General features: G+C 39.8%; 1 protein-coding gene across 1 annotated transcript in view; it reads right to left on the bottom strand.

Moving 5' to 3' along the window:
* Positions 1 to 16482, bottom strand: part of si:dkey-175m17.7 (uncharacterized) — a 34384-nt gene that overhangs the window by 9555 nt on the left and 8347 nt on the right. Inside the window, exons 2-4 of the mRNA XM_067609143.1 lie at positions 10249 to 12362; positions 9319 to 9621; positions 8271 to 8532 (exon numbers count right to left, since the gene is read on the bottom strand). Of these exons, the coding sequence (XP_067465244.1) occupies positions 8271 to 8532; positions 9319 to 9621; positions 10249 to 12346 (2663 nt within the window). The 5' untranslated portion in view covers positions 12347 to 12362. The remainder of the gene's footprint in view (positions 1 to 8270; positions 8533 to 9318; positions 9622 to 10248; positions 12363 to 16482) is intronic.

The raw sequence follows: 16482 nt of genomic DNA, 5'->3' as shown, positions 1-16482 counted from the left end.
TACTGCAGTGGCACACTGGGGCCTTTAAGACTGGAGACCTCAGAGCTGAGAGACAGCCGTTACTCACTGATGTTTTAGTAAACGCACTTAATTCAAAAAAGAGATTTTAGCCTGTGATGCTTATACAAATTCACATTTATGTAAATCTGACAGATTTTAGTCACGTGAAAGTTTGATTTGTCTCATAAAATCAATGGACATTAGAATAAAACCTAAAAGCTGTCTTGTTATCTTCTTGTGTGTAACGCTGTCAGATTATCCTCTCAGACAATCGGCTGTTTCAAATAAAACTTGCGTGACCTGGTCAATGCATTGTTGACATTTTGATTTGAATCCATGCAGGAGATAGTGCAGTTCTCTGCCTCGAGGTTGATGTCAATAAAGATTGAAACAATAATGCTAAGAGATTTTCATTTCAGCCCATTTGGGCCATTGATTCCCTGATGGCTGGTAGAAACTGAAATGCTGGATGTGTTTCAAGCTCAGCAGCAACAGTGGTGTTGATATCGAAGAACAAAATGCACGATGACTGGAGGCTTTTTAACAGAGCTGCTGCATCTAAATATTCTCATGTGGCCCTTGCAGCCATTTAACCACCGCAAGACTTCCACTATAATAACCAGCGGGTGATAAGCTACAGGCAATCATGCCTTTTTGTGTAGAGTGCCTGATTGTCCAGTAGACTGATGATGGCAGTTTGTAATTCTTATTCATAAATACAATGTAGTCTATAAATATTTCACACCAGTGCACCACACACAATGGTGGAGTTTACAACACATTTGTTAACAGTTGAGATGCAGGTGTGTGCCAACAAAATGTTACTATGGAAACATTTAGCATGATGAGTAATATATCAGTAATTGTGATGTCAGTTTTAATTAGGTGAATTAAGAAGCTTGTATTCCATTAACACTGCACCACCTGTGCTGTTGTATGCAGCATTATTTAAAAGTCCTCTTTTAGTATTTCTCATATTTATATAACTAATATATTGACTGTATATAAATTTATTTTTAAATGTGGATGTTACAACACAAGCTAAGAATCTACAGCTAAGCTAGCGGCTCTGTGAATCTGTACACGTTAGTTTTACGTATTAACATGCAGACATTTGCTAATAAGCACTAAACACGAAGTACAGCTGAGGCTGAAGTTAATGTTTTATTTATTTTTAACCAGCTTTGCAGGTATTTGGCTGTAAATTATTGGACAAATTTGATATGACAATGGCGTTAGATAAATAGACAGCAGATCACCAAAGTTATTACAATTTATCCAGAGGGGTACATGAATATCTGTGCCAAATTTCATGGCAATCCATCTAATAGTTGTTGAGACATTTCACTCAAAATCACAAATGTTAACCTCACGGTGGCGCTAGAGGAAAAGTCAGTTGATCGCCAAAGTCAGTAGGATTCATCCTCTGGTTGCCATGAATATCTTCATGAAAACCCTCCAGTAGATGTTGAAATATTTCAGTTTGGACCAAATTGGTGGACCAACCCACATTGCCATCTATATAAAAGTGAAAATAGGTTTAAACAGGGAAATTTCCAGTTGTACTCAGGTTTTCAGGTTAGAGACTCAATATGACATACAAACCTGATCCTCACAGTTAAATATTGTCAGGACCGTTCTGCTAATACCTCTTATTTTCAGTAGTTATTGCCAGACAGACATTGAGTTTGCTTTAGCCTCTCTCACTGATTGATCCGCCCCCGGGTGCTCGATCACACAGCTGTGAATCTCAAACCAGCTCTTATGCAATGATGAGCAAAGCAGATGTGGGTGGGGGGTGATCATCTGAATCATCAATTGCAATTGGCTGTTTGTATCGACGGTAATGTAACTGGTCAATACTTTCCAAATAGACACTCTTGATTTTCAGCGAGTGTGGGTGATCAGTCAGCAGAGTGAACTTCAGCCTATAACAGTGCGACGTTTTATTGGATATTTGAGCTCAAAGCTTTCAACGCATTTGAATCTCAGCAAATTCCTTCAACAAGCATCTTTCATCATTTACAGCGTGTGCTGCACTTATACATCTGTGCAGGGAAGGGTAACAGAAAATCACTACAAATGATTATTTCTCAGTTTTTTTCTTTTATTAAAAGAGCCAGTTCCAGTGTGTTTACTAGAAATTAACATGGAGAACAACTTCACAATCCAGCCATCAGGTTTTGTACTGCACTTTAGGATGCTATTATGGTAACATTATCATATTCAGCTATAACCAACAAAAGAGAAGACAAGACCGCAATTAAATCACTTGATGGGAAATCTTCAGTCAAGTCACCAACACAAGTATCAGATTAATCAGGTCTGCTGCTAATCAAACACGTAAGAAACGGAAGAGAAAGTACATGTGTTGTCACTCACGTAGAGCAGCCACTGTCCAGAGAGCACTTCCAACAAAATGTGATTCATCTTTCTACGCTGCAAAGCCTCGTTTCCCAAACCTCTTTGTGCATCCGGTGTGCCTACAGTATGTGTTGCACAACTGTTCTGCCTGGATGGGAGTTTGACGTCATGCTCACAAACTGTAGTCACATCTAAACCGATGATCAATTTCCACACACATCGCTTTTCTTGTCATCTACATCATTGTAACTCCACAGTGTAGAAACAAACAAATCACACCAGCTGCTAACAGCACGGTAATGCTAACAAACACAATTCAACACACCTTCATTCCTCTCTGGGAAGGCCTGTGTATATTTGAGATAATAATCTTGACACTGGCTGATTTGCAAGCTACAGATGCTCTGCAGAGTATTTCAGTATAACTCCACTTGAATTTTTTGCATATTATTTTGTGCTACAAGATGATTTATAGATGCATTTTTTTGGAATTTTATATCTGAGATCTACTCAAGGTTTCTCAAAGTTTATCCCACATATACTAAGTATATATTTTGTTGTATAAGAAGGCAAATTAAACCAGGTTTAACATATTGTAAATGCTATTTTTCACAAGCTTTGACTTCAGACAGTTTACCTCACAAGCAAACATAATATGCAAAAGGCCCATAAATAAATGTGAGGCTATAACTGTGTCTGTATTTTTGACATTGTTATGGGCATTATTGTCATTCTGTATTAATTTTATCAACCAATTCTATTTTAAAAGTACTTGACATCACATCATGACATGAGATCAACTACATATAAATAGATGTAATTCAATTTAGACTGAATATTTTTGGTATCACTGCTGCAAAACCAGTCTCCTGGCAGTTTTGCTCAGCTAGTCAACAAACAATCAAGATAATCTAATTAAATCTTGCATCTGAAATACAGAACCAGTCAAAAGTTTGGACACACTTTCTCATTCAAGGCAATGGGAAGGTGTGTCCAAACTTTTGACTGCTACTGTATATGCAGTTTGCGTATGTGTGTTGAAATTTGCAGATTTGTATCACACCTATGTTAACATGCACAGTAAAATTTACAAGCTGTAACCTACTTGATAGCAACACATCTATGTAATGCAGGTTCTGTACATTTTTGTAATGTGTGTATTTCTATAGATATAATTACAATTCTTGTAAGCATTTGAATCTGGGTTTAATCCTGTGTTTATGTCCTTTTCGTGGATTTGTTTGTTTCAAATTATGAATTAAAACTTCTGCATTTGCAAATTTTGATATACTTCACATGACAACACTGCAGAATTCACACATGTACTTTGTTACATGTTGCAAGATATGATACAAATATGCATCTTTTCAAAATTTCAGTCACAGGATTTATGTGTTTTGACTTTTTAAAATCACCTGATTCTTGTATTTTTCAGGACAGAGTGTCAAATATTCCTGCTAGCACATTTTTCTCAATCAACTAAATGACCGAACAACAAAAATTTCTGCTGAAATCAACACTGTTGCAGAAAAAGCAACATCACAGTTTTATATAACCACAGTGAGCAATAAAATGGGCTTTTAAAAAATACTTTATCGCTACATTTGACTCTTTCTTTTTCTCTCTATCATGCTCGTAAAGGAAGACCAGCAGGAACAGCTACAAATCCTACAGTTGTGCACGCAGTCACTCTGAGGTTAATACACTGCACCAAGGCAGCACAATGAAGCCTGGATTAAATTGGAACAATGTAAGCGACGGGCTTCCAGTTTCAAGCCCACTTTGTATCCGTCACCTTTAGCGATAAATGTGACGTACGAATAAAAGTCTTTGTGATATAGCAGCATTGTATTAGTCACAGTGCACCTCAAAGAATTATGAAGAGTATAGTCGGTACATGAAGGTAAAAACATCGTCTAAATACAGGGACCAGTTATTACAATATGAAAATATTACATTTGTTTAAGAGAAACAATCCATTATGAAAAGGAAGAGGGCATCAGAAGAGCATCACAGGTGAGATAACATGGGGGGGTGAAACAGCACAGCATTACTATGATCATCATACCTGAAGAGTTCTTACCACCATTAGGAAGGAAGGAGGTGATCTGCTTTTTTTTCTTAAATCATCTCATCATCATTCCTATTGATCAATATCCTTAAATTCAGTATTTGGTACAAGGAAATAACACACTGTTTAAAAATAAGCAGTAAAATACAAACAGGAATAATTCAGTTCCCACAAATAAGCAATGCACGGATATACAATGTTTTCAAAAAGTTATCATACATACAGTAACAACTTCCTCTTTTCAAGTGCAAAACACGAACAGAAGATTTTTTTTACACACACTGACACTTACAGAGACACTGGCCCTTCACTTCATATGAATTAAGAGAAAATGTTCAGTTTCCTTTCGATGTGTCTCTCAAGTACAAATGTCTGAGGTCAGCATTGACGCAACTGCACAGTAAGTCCATACAGCATGGAATCAACGAAACTGCTTCGACAGCCATTTTGCATATCAAGTCCGTATAAAAAAGAAATCAAGGAGCGATAGCATCAGGCCCTCCTCAAAGATTAACACGACACCTACTGTGAGCTGAGCTGGAGAGACCGGAGGTGTGAACAGCATGTTTGGTTGAAGTCTCTCCGGCTGAAATAAAGGCGAGAGGTAAAAACAGGAGTACGGTATGTTGACCCACATTTACTGAGGTCTGATAACAGTGAGAGTGTACTACTGCAACGCAAAGCATGGCTGAAGGTCCATATTGTCACTGCAGAGTTGGAAGATGTCATTCTGTCCAAACAGCCTTTTCATACAAAACAAAGATTCATGTAAAAAACTGTAAATACACAGATTTATGTGTATACCCAATGTGATGAAGAAATCTGACTGTAGAAAAATATATAGCCTATATCAAAGTCACTTAGCCAGAAAATAAATCCAACAAGCAAAATTCAGAAACTATCATTTTACAAAGTCATATTTATAATGACACTGGCGGACCAAATTACATAAACTGAAGGCATTTTGGTTTTAGGAACATGTTGCAGGGCATTTTTAATCACAAGTTAAAATCTGGAAAAGGGGCGACTGGAATTTGGCTAAATATTATTATTTAAAAAATTCCAATAGTGCTTTGTTGCGCTTGGATCATGTGAACTCTGAGCTCACTTTATAATCAGTCACATACACTAGCTATTACCTTGCCTCCCTCTCTTAACTTTGTTAAATGATCTATAATCAATAAGAGCTGTGTGTCAAATCCCTGGACTTTCAGAGTGCCCAAGTGTCCCTGTCAGACTGCACAAATGTTTCATTTCCTCTGTTTTTAAAGGACTAAGAGAAGAGAACACGTTTAAAATAATAATAATAAGAGCAAAAATGACCCCTCTGCCCACAGCCTTGCATTAAGAAACTGAATCTTTCTTCACAGGTATGTCATACTTGACACTTTTACAATTGATGCTAGCAAAAAATACTATTTTCTCAAATGTTTAAATCTGAAATTACTGAATACATTAACAGCATGTTATCAAAAACAGTGTATGGCATCAGTTTAGAAAATGTGCAAAATAATTCTCATTCTTAGCGAACAGATTAGAAAACATCAGTTCTCCACTAATCACTAATTCTTCCCATAAAACCAACAAACTGATATCATATGGAGTATTAACAGGAAGCTATGATGCTTTCAAAATCCTGCAAATCAAAACTGAATAAACTGCTATTTGTATCACATTTTCACACTTTTTTGTAGCCCCAAATTTAAGAGATTGATAAAGTACCACACAACACAGAAGGCAATCTGCACTGACTTATGAGCCACAGCTGGAGAAAGAAGTTTTTCCAAGTGTTTTGTAATATGAAGATACTTTGAAAAAACCTTTTTCTTAAAGGCAAGTTCCATTGTTTCATATCTTCCTGTGTCCAGTCTGTGCAGATTGGCTATAAAGGGGCTGTAACTGTAATTCAATGCGTACTGAATAGGACTCAGGAAGAGTTCACAGTGAATCAAGTAACCTTCTCTAATCAAACCAAAGCCTTCATCATAAGATCATGCATAGTCATGAGGGGCACAGTCAAGAAGTTCAGTAGGGACAGTAAGGCAAAAGAACATAGTGAGGGAGTAACAACGGGCATCAGCTAAAACATTACCATCTCTGGCAAAACAGTCATGTTTTTTGAGTCCTTCACTACAGAAGAAGATTATTTGAGTTCTGACTTTTAATTCAGAGCTCATAAATTTTTAACATGTGGCCCTAATCCTCTACCGTACTTCATAAAGGTAGTAAAATAACAAAATATAAAGTAGATTTGGCTTGAAGAGAATTCATAACTTAAGGTGTAATGTGAGAAATGCTACATTTTCCCCATTTTCTGGTTCTGTGATTCCATTTGGGAAATAACAAAATAAGTAACCTGCCATCGGATGTTAAAACAAGTCAATCAAGATCAGAAATCAAAAGCATTTAGTTTCCATTTTCTCACAGTTTCTTCACCATAACACATCATAATGAATATTTTTGCTCCATGGTCTGACAAATTATCTCGACCAGAGAGGTTAAGCAGGATGTTAAATGCCTTGTTACTTTTACTGTGTCGTCTCCAATAAATCTTCCATGTGCTCTTTGAATTTTAAGAAATATCAGTCCATGCATCATGAAAGGACTGTTTCATGCTTAACACCAAACAAGAAGTTTTTTTTACATCATAAAAAATAAATTTAAAAAATGCATTTCCCTTATGAATTAACCACAAAATAAACAGTGCACAGTTGGAGAAGGTCTGTTGTTTAAAGCACATTATAACAGCAGTAAAATACCTGCCAACTCACACGTCCACTCAAATGTACCGTAAATCATGATGTGCATAAAAAATATATCTGAAAGTTCTGTTGAGTTGTGGTTTCAACTCTGTAGTAAATGTGTTTATAATGACTTTATTTCAGTGCTTTAACCTGCATATTTAAGTGATTTTAATTCATATGCATTAACTCTGTGTTAATGACAGCTGTACTTGCATTATATTGCTACTGTGAACACTTCATCCGAGAGAGGTTTTCAGTGCACAGCATTATTTTAGACTTTTAGACTATTGTACTTTTTTTCTTTGCTTATATACAGGTTGCTTCATTGAAATAAAACCATCCTAAGACATTTTGATGAGCTGTTTGTCCCTTTAGAGATAAGTTTCCCAGGTTTATGCTACTCACTTCTCCACTAGGTCTGTGCTGCTCTGCTGCACAGATCCTAAATACGAAGTAACCCAAAGACATGATAATATAAACCAAAAACACAGACTTTGTGACAAATTCTTATCCTTGTGACAATTAAGTTGTTGATAATAAAAGAAATTTTAGAAATGCATGGGAAGTAAAGTGCATTGCAATAACCTGTGTGTTGCTACATGTGGCGGAAACATCAGAGTGGTCGTAGTACGACATGAACAGTGAATCCCTTCCATGTTTGCGTTCACGTTCTGCATGCGTTTATGATTAATAGCAACAAAGTCGCTGTATTTCTGTGTGTGAGGCTGTAAATGTAAATGTCGGGAACAAAAAGGAAGAGGCATCAGAAAAAGAAGAAGTTAGATATCTGAGAGTGATGTTAGATCTATACAAAATATTGGCACATTATCTTATAAACAGTATACTGGATGATGATCAAGTTGTCTAAGAGTTACTACTTAAACAAATGAGCCATCCAGTCATTTGTCTCATGTTTCACAGTATTAAAAGTGCACTAATTGCCAAACATACCACTGTTTTTCAGTTGTAACATTTCTTTTAAAATGTGCTGCACTCGATCTTTCACGCTCATTAAAGCCACTTAAATCTCACTTTGTCTCCTCTTAACCTGCGGTGACTCTATGCACTCCTGACCACCAGACCCTTCTCACACCTGCGTCTCCACACCATTAAGTTTAGGCATCAGGATACGAGGAGTCACCCCAGAGTTGAGGTCCCTCTCAAACTCCAGAAGCTGGCCCATGAAGTTTAGATTCGGGGACACCACAGGACGGCGGCTTCGCACGTATTTGTAGGCATCTGTCATTGTCATGAGGGTGTGCTTCATAAGGTAGGCGATGACAATAGTTGCCGAACGGGACACGCCTGCCTGGCAGTGCACCAACACTCCCTGTCCACTCTGATATGCCTCCTCTGTGGATAGGAACAACAAAACACATGATCTCAATTTTCTGAATTAAATAAGTAAAAATTGGCTTAATGCTGCCTGCTGGCCAGCTGTGAGATTATATGCTCATCATAAATGTTGTTACTGAAACTTGGTTACCACTATCACTATAACAATTAACAAGTACCTAGCAAGGCCTATGAAAAATATGCAGAATTAAGCTCATTTACCACCAAAATGTTAATATGCATGTTCATAATATCATTCAAGGTTCCATAAAACTTCAGGGAGTTTGTTTTAAACTATACATTTACATTTAACCAATAAACCTTCTCAACATTTCATTACATTTACTAACTTTTTGATAAACACAAAACACTAAAGAAACTTGTCTGAAGGTGAATCTCTTCTACCACAGTGTGGGTGGCATGAGCAGGGTTGGGAATTCACTTCATGATGACAGTCACAATAGTCAGTGCTGCAGCTTTGAAAGGAAATAAACTAAGTGATGATCACATTGCAAGTCAATGCATTCGTTCTCTTTTTTGAGTAGAAATAATCGGAGAGAAAAAAATCTGGTTATCAGGAAACGGTTACAGTTTACTGACTTCAGTGCCTGTAGATGTCTGTCATATTGGCCAGAACAATCATATTATCATTTATTACCTTTGCACTAATCATCAGCTACTTTAGATCAGTTACTTTATGAATGCAAGTTACTACGCACTGTTTTACTAGCCAACAGTGCAACTACAACATATACTGTATATACACTCACAAACTCAACATAATATCAGAGGTGGAAGTCTCACCAATGAACTCAAAAACCTCTTCAAAGTATTGTCGAAGGTTTTGCTTGCTGTTATCGGTGGCTGGCAGCCTTTTGTAGCGCAGTCCAGAGTTGACATGGTAGAGGGGCAGATGTGTTGTCACGTTGACCACGTAGCCGATGTTGAGGTGTAGCAGCAGGTCCAGGTCCTGGGCGTCTCTCTCGTTCCCCAGAAACAGGAAGGGCAGGATGGGACTGACCACGGCGTTCTCTGCATCAGGAGTCATCACAGTCTCATCGGACAAAGAGGCCGGCAATGACGAGGAGAGCGGCAGTGAAAGGTGCACTGGGAGAAGACGAGACAGACAGAAAGTGTTGCAAGATATCTTGTGCATTATGTGAAGACAGTTATGTTAGAGTTAAAACTGCCACAGAACAAGAGAGGTACACATACATGGTGACGAAATAAACAAAAACCTGAAGTAAATCACCAGTGAAAACACAAGTGGGTCACATTGGTCTGAAAGCTATTTAGCAGTATTTGTCGTCTATAAATGAGGTCTGGCAATGAGCACTAATGTAAATGAAAGAACTTGCTGAGATCCAAAGAGGCTAAATGTTTTGAAATGCAGGCGCAGCAGTCAAAAATACTGCAAGACCATTTAACTCGTCAAGGGGAACAAGCTCAGAATCATGACAGCATACACCAAACACAGAGAGGTTGCACTAACAAAGTGGAACTGCGGTCACAAGTTCAAAGTAATCAACAGGGATTTGATGGATAACTGCAGAATATAAGTGGTTGAAAAATACTGCTAAAAGGCATTCAGCCCAATATGACTAAGCTTTATGTTACTGAATGCAGCACAAATTGAGTTACTTCACAGATAATGTCCTTCAATGTGCTGTGCTCGCTGTATTTTTGCTTATACATTTTACCACTTGCAAAGGTGAAGTGTCAAGAGATTCTTACTTCTGCTGTTCTCCTCATCTTGCTCTCTGTTCAGCGAGTTCAGGGCCAGATGAAGTGACTGAGCTGACGGCAGAGAATGCCCTCCCTCCCTGTCTCTCTGCCACGGTTTGGGTTTGATGAGTGTGCTAGGGGCGGAGGGTGGAGGCGAAAAGGACACAGGTGATGGCGGAGAGGCAGAGCGGGGAGAGGGGGAACGAGGATATGCTGCATCTCTGTCATGCTCAGGAGAGTCCCCCATTCCTGCATCTTCGGCTTTATTCAGGAGCCTCTTCAGTGAATTCCTGCCTTCATCATACCCAGATCCTGACCTGTAGCCCATAAAATCAAGGGCGGCCATTTTGCCCTGCTGTAGCCGTCTTCGGCCAGCGTGGTCTGTTAGCTGAGGCTGCGTATATTCCTGGAGATTTTGACAGTCCAGGAGGACAAGGCCTGTTCCATTGCTACCATTTTGGACCTGGCTTGCACCAGTCTTCCCGACTCCTACTCCCATCCCGGCACAGTGATTCTTTTGGGCTTTAGAATGGGTCATCTTCTTCGCCAATTCTTCAGGCCAGATAGTACGCACACTGTAGTCATCATCATCGGGTTGGAACATACCCATTGAATGAGTTGTTCCCATGCCCCTTCCTGGAGGTTTGCCTCGGCGAGGGTTGAATGTCACCACTATGGGGTCGCTGCTGCAGTAGCTGCAGGTGGAACTGCCAGTCTGAGAGGCTTTAGGGTTGCAGCCTGTGACGCAGCTCTGTATTGCCCGGAGGGGGGCCGTAGAGCACAGCGGGGTACAGGGCAGGCATCCTCCTACCAGTTTTTTACGAAGGATAGCAGGACTCTCAAAGTTTCCAGCCTCACCGGAGCAGGAGGCACAGCGGAGGGGTTTGAACAGGCTTGCTCGGCAGTCAGACACAGTGCTGTTGGAGGAGGAGGTGTTGGAGGTGGAGGCGTTGGAGAGACACCCACCCAGATCTCTCAGGCCCATTTCTTTGCCTCCTCTCTTCATAGCTCCGACATTGTGAACACAGGAAAATGAGGTGGAAGAGCTTCCTCCACCTCCTTGGCAGCCAGCTGAGTGCCCCTTATACCCTCTGCATCTTACCAGCCTCCAGCAGCCGCAACTGAACGGATGGGTGCAGTCGATGGTGCAGGTATGGTCAGGGCTGGGGAACCCTCCGGCGTGGGAGGAGCAGGGGGAAAGGGGTAGACCATGAAGAATGTGAGGACGGTGATCCCTGGTACGGGACGGGCGAGGCTGGTTGAGTTGCTGAAATGAGATTGGGACATGGGTAGGTTGGGGGGGAGGGGATGAGGGATAGTTGGAGTTTAGGATGGCAGCATGGGGTACAGGGACAGAGTTGTGGTGGTAGGACAAACTGTGATTATTATGGCTTTGATGGACAGTTCCCAGTTTGGAATTTTTCTTGTGACTGAGAGAGGGAAATTCCTGGTCACTTCTGTTAAGAAAACTACTGTTTTCCTTCTCCTTTTCTCCCCTGAACTTATGCTGCTGCGCCTGGGCGGGGACAAATTGTAGGACCCCTCCAGGGGAAGATGAAAGCTGATTATGGCGACTTCGTTGTGACTTGTGTTCGGCTCCACCTGGCCTCCCTGCAGTTCCAGTTTTTCTCTCACATTGTCCTTGATCAAACTGTGAAGAGTTGCATTTTCCTCTGCCACCCTTTACACTTCCGCTGCGCCCTAATGAGTTGCTGAATCCTCCTCCCCGTCCTCCTTTGTCTACTGTCACCCTGATATCAATAGTATGTGTGTGGGACGGCAGCCGTGGGCCAAGAGTTACTGTGCCATTGCTGTGGCAGTGGCTAGGGATGTGTCTGACACCTGCTGGGATAACAGGCTGGTCGCCCTTGAATTTCTGTGCGCGGGAGGATCTGCGCTTGCATTCCAGAGTCAGAGATTTACAGGAGGGTGAATAGAAATGGGACTGAGAAGGGTGGAGATGAGGAGGATGGGCGACTTGTCCATTGGAGGAGGCTGATATTTGAGAGGAATGCTGTGGGATGGTTTGTGGAGAAGCCTCACACAGGGCTATGTTTTTAGGGCGCTGAATGACCACTATGCGCTCGTCAAGAGGGAGGGGAGGCATCTGGGTTTATGCAAAGCTGTCCAAAGAAGAGGGAGAGAGAGACAAAAAGAGAGTAGTCAGCAAATTACTGTAATTTCACAAATGCTGAAAATGTGGGGCACACTTTACATTCCATCAGTTCAGATGTAAACAGCACATACTGATGCAAAACTAGGAACATTGCCTTGCAGCTATAAAATATTTAAATAGCACAATGCATACACATAGTTCTGAGCACAATTGTTTGTTCTTTTGATGTTGTGGTACAATATTGTGTTAGTGAATTCAAAAAGGATGATGGTCAATTATCTGTGAAATGTAAAGTAAAACCCCAAATCCACCACCACATACCAAAACATACCAAGAACAAATACAAAAACAACAATGTTGCATCTCAGTTTTGGCCATGAACACACATAATTCCTTTCACATTTGCTGCAAATGAAAGGAGAAAATAAAGGAGAATATACCCACTGAGGTGCATGTTTAATTTGAATGGATAACATCGTAGCCAAGAACCACTCAGTGATTACCTTTACCGAATCCATTTAAACATGCATGTCACACTCTGCTACCTGCTTATACCAGGGCTGCTTGTCAGGAATTGAATGCTCATTTATATTTACAATAGTTTGACATTCAAATTTAAACTATTTCCCTGTAATACAAATTACCATTAGGATATAAAATTCAGTACACGAAGATTTAAGAGTATGTACCTGTTTGCTGTTAGCGGCAAATAATCGCAGTTAATCCTGATGTCAGCGAGGCTTCTTAGAAGCTCAGTCGCAAAGGCTGCATAAAATGAACTGCAACTCCCTCTGAGGACTCATCATTCTTAACAAGACACATTCACTGATGTGAAATAATAAACCAAGCCAAGTCATGACTGATGATAAAAATAACTAAATATAAAACTGGATGTGCACTGCTCTTTAAGAGGAGCACTATATAATGATGTCCAAGCTTTCATTGCTATCTTTGCACCGCTTTGTCACAGAAAAACAACACAGCGACTCTCAAAGTTAGCCAATGGCTCAGTGGATTCTTGGAGCACAGTCACATTAAAGACTGTTTAATGCTGAAGAGCCATGTGATTATCTGAAATGAAACACTTCCAGCCACCAGCCATTTGGCCTGTTCATCCTACCTCTGGAATAAACCAAATTAACTGGATCCTTTGGGCCAATTAAAAATGAGCATTTGTCTAGGCCATGGTATAAACAGAAGGTCACCACATACACAACAATACAATTCAGCTGGAGAGAAAGCTTTCTCACCATGACACAGCAAAAAGAGATTAATGGACTGTAGCTTATAAATATGCACTTTGTAATAAAATACACATAGGAGAAGGTTTTTGTATCATTAAATCACCTTTATGATTAATGTTACTATTAACATGTTGGTACAGTTACTCCAGGACTTTACATTCTTATATTCATACGGTACATTCATTATAAGGATGCTCTCAAATGTTCAGATGAAATATTATCATTGTTAAGGTGAAAATCCACCCTCTTATACACACACTGTTAAATATGATCAATCTGTGTTGTTTAGTGCACCCAGGAGTTGTTCAGTTGATGAAGTGCTTTAATTTACTTTTTAGCCACACTAGTGGCGAGGCTATGCAGGTCGGGTGGGAGCATGTTAGCACGCTAATGTTAGTATTAAGCTCAAACAACAGCTGATGTTAACAAAGTGCAGAGTTCTGTTTGAAGGAGAGCAAGAGAAATAATGCTCTTTACTGTAGACATGACAAGTATGCAGTCTGCTTGGCATTCTGTTTGTGGACGCTTCTTGTATCTCTGCCTCGTGTATGATGGATTCTCCTCTTGTGTTTGTAAGTTGGCGTACACTGGAGAGACACAGAAGCACTTGCTTATTGATTGCAGTGGGCTGATGCCAAAACCTGAGGTTTACTTTTGATGTTTTAGATCATTAAAAATATGACTATATTCAAAGGGTCTTTTCACAGTTCACAAAAAAGCAGATTTTTCCATGTGCTTCTACAGATGTCTGTCTAGATATGCAGATATTTTCTGAGGTTTCTGCTGCCACCCCAAAATAGCAGTGAATGGAATTTTCATTGTGGTGCTCAGAGCAATTAAAAATTCAAGCTCAACATCCACATCTCTACTCAGAAACAATGGCCTGGTTACTCTGGATAATCCAAAGACCTCAGCGTCAACAATTTATATAGGAACTGCTTTCTACTGAAGAAATAGTCCCACTTAAAATGGGTGGCTGTGTATTCCCCATTGTCTTTCTTAACCTCTATTGTACTGAGGTGGAGGCAGAATTCTCAGAGACAGATATCTCAAAACCTGGACAAGTAAAACCCAAACTATGTGCATGGCCACTAGGGTTAGGTAGGAAAATATGTTTTTTGTAACGTAGGTGAAGAAACCCTTTAAACTGCTTAAGATGCACAACCAACAGGACGTAATTGAAACATTGCATATAGTTGTTTGAAACAGTGTTTGTTAGGGTGGATTTTCATCTTAATCTTAAACCCTTTGAGCCATATTTATAAAGAATCTCTCAGGGAGTCAAACAGGGAACCAGGAGGAGTAGATAACTGTGGACAACACTGGCTGACAGACACAGAGTGGGTAGAGAGAAAATACAGGGAGACAGATTATAACATGACACTATAAACCACAGACTACAGAGGAGGAAGCAACACGTCAAAATAATCTGGGGATGCCTTCAGTCCCAACACAACACAGATACCGACCCACAGAGAACCACGCTCCAGTGTCGCCATGCTTATATCCTCTGTCTGGTGATGGTATCCTCATCTTTTTTTTTTTTTTCCTTTTTCAGCCTTGCCTGTGGTGGAGGGGGTGGGGGTTACATTGACCCAGTTTTATCATGGTGGAAGTCACTATCACTCTGATAACTTTTCTCTCACACACTGTAAACTGCAGCCAGGCTAGTGGCCTTTTCACTCACTCATAGTCATAGCTTCAGCAGACAGTAAGAGCCAGAGAGAGAGACATGGAAAATACTCAGACATAGTAATGCAGTGATACTTCTTGAATTGTCACCGGTACACGTTAATATGATATTTCACAGCATAACAGATAACAGATAATGCAGTACTGACTATGGTGAAGCATTATTCTGGAAACATTAAACCATCTGATGGACTGGTTAAGTGACAATAAACGTTTCTGTGTTGGAAATTTCTCAAATCTTTAAAAGGAAATAATAAAACGAGCATTGAAATGATCTGCTTTGTCGTTTTATCTTGGATTATTTGATGAGGTTTCAGTCAAATGTTCTGCCAAATCTTCATAATTAATCTCATGTGTAATGGTAAATTTAGTGCATCAAGCAATATACAAGGCTCACAAAGTACATGAAATACAACAAATGAATGCAAATAGTACGAAGTGGTTGAACAATTTTGCTTTCTTGTTCACACAACATCTATTGCACATCTGTCCGTCCTGGGAGAGGGATCACTCCTCTATTGCTCTTCCTGAGGTTTCCTCCATTTTTTCCCTGTTAAAGGGTTTTTTTAGGGAGTTTCTCCTTATTCAAATTGAGGGTCTAAGGACAGAGGATGTTGCATTGCTGTAAAGACTGTAAAGCCCCCGGAGGCAAATTTGTGAATTGTGACATTGGGCTATACTAATACAAGTTGACTTGACTTGAACAGAAATGAGAGCAGCGACTGCAGTGAAACACATTACAGTCATGGATTAAGTGCATAATAATTGAGAATAATGTCAGATGTGATGGGTCTGTGGGCGCACCAAAGAGCAGTCAGGTATCTGTCAGTGTAGCTGTTTATCACAAATATTTTTTTTTACTTTGCATTCTATGTCATGTTCATATTTTTAATTGTTTAAGACAGAACAAGTGTAATGCAAGTGCTTGCCTGTGTAGAGCCTTCTCATCTGCACAGTAGATTACTGCAATAACAAGGTACATTTAGAAGAAAACTAAGAGTTATTATGTGTTTACATCCTGAACCTCTGTGGTCTGTCATGGTGTTTTGGTTTTGGTTGAAGACAATTAAGAATTTAAATATCCTGTCATCATCTTGTTCTCTGGACCTGAAGGCAGACTGCTGCCAAAAGTGGTTAGTGACAGTAAACAGCTACAAGAATAAAACTGTAAAAGAGTGTGAACACTGTTGA

This window comes from Thunnus thynnus, chromosome 13, assembly GCF_963924715.1.
Source record: "Thunnus thynnus chromosome 13, fThuThy2.1, whole genome shotgun sequence".
NCBI lineage: Eukaryota > Metazoa > Chordata > Actinopteri > Scombriformes > Scombridae > Thunnus > Thunnus thynnus.
This window is presented reverse-complemented; position numbering and strand designations above follow the sequence as displayed.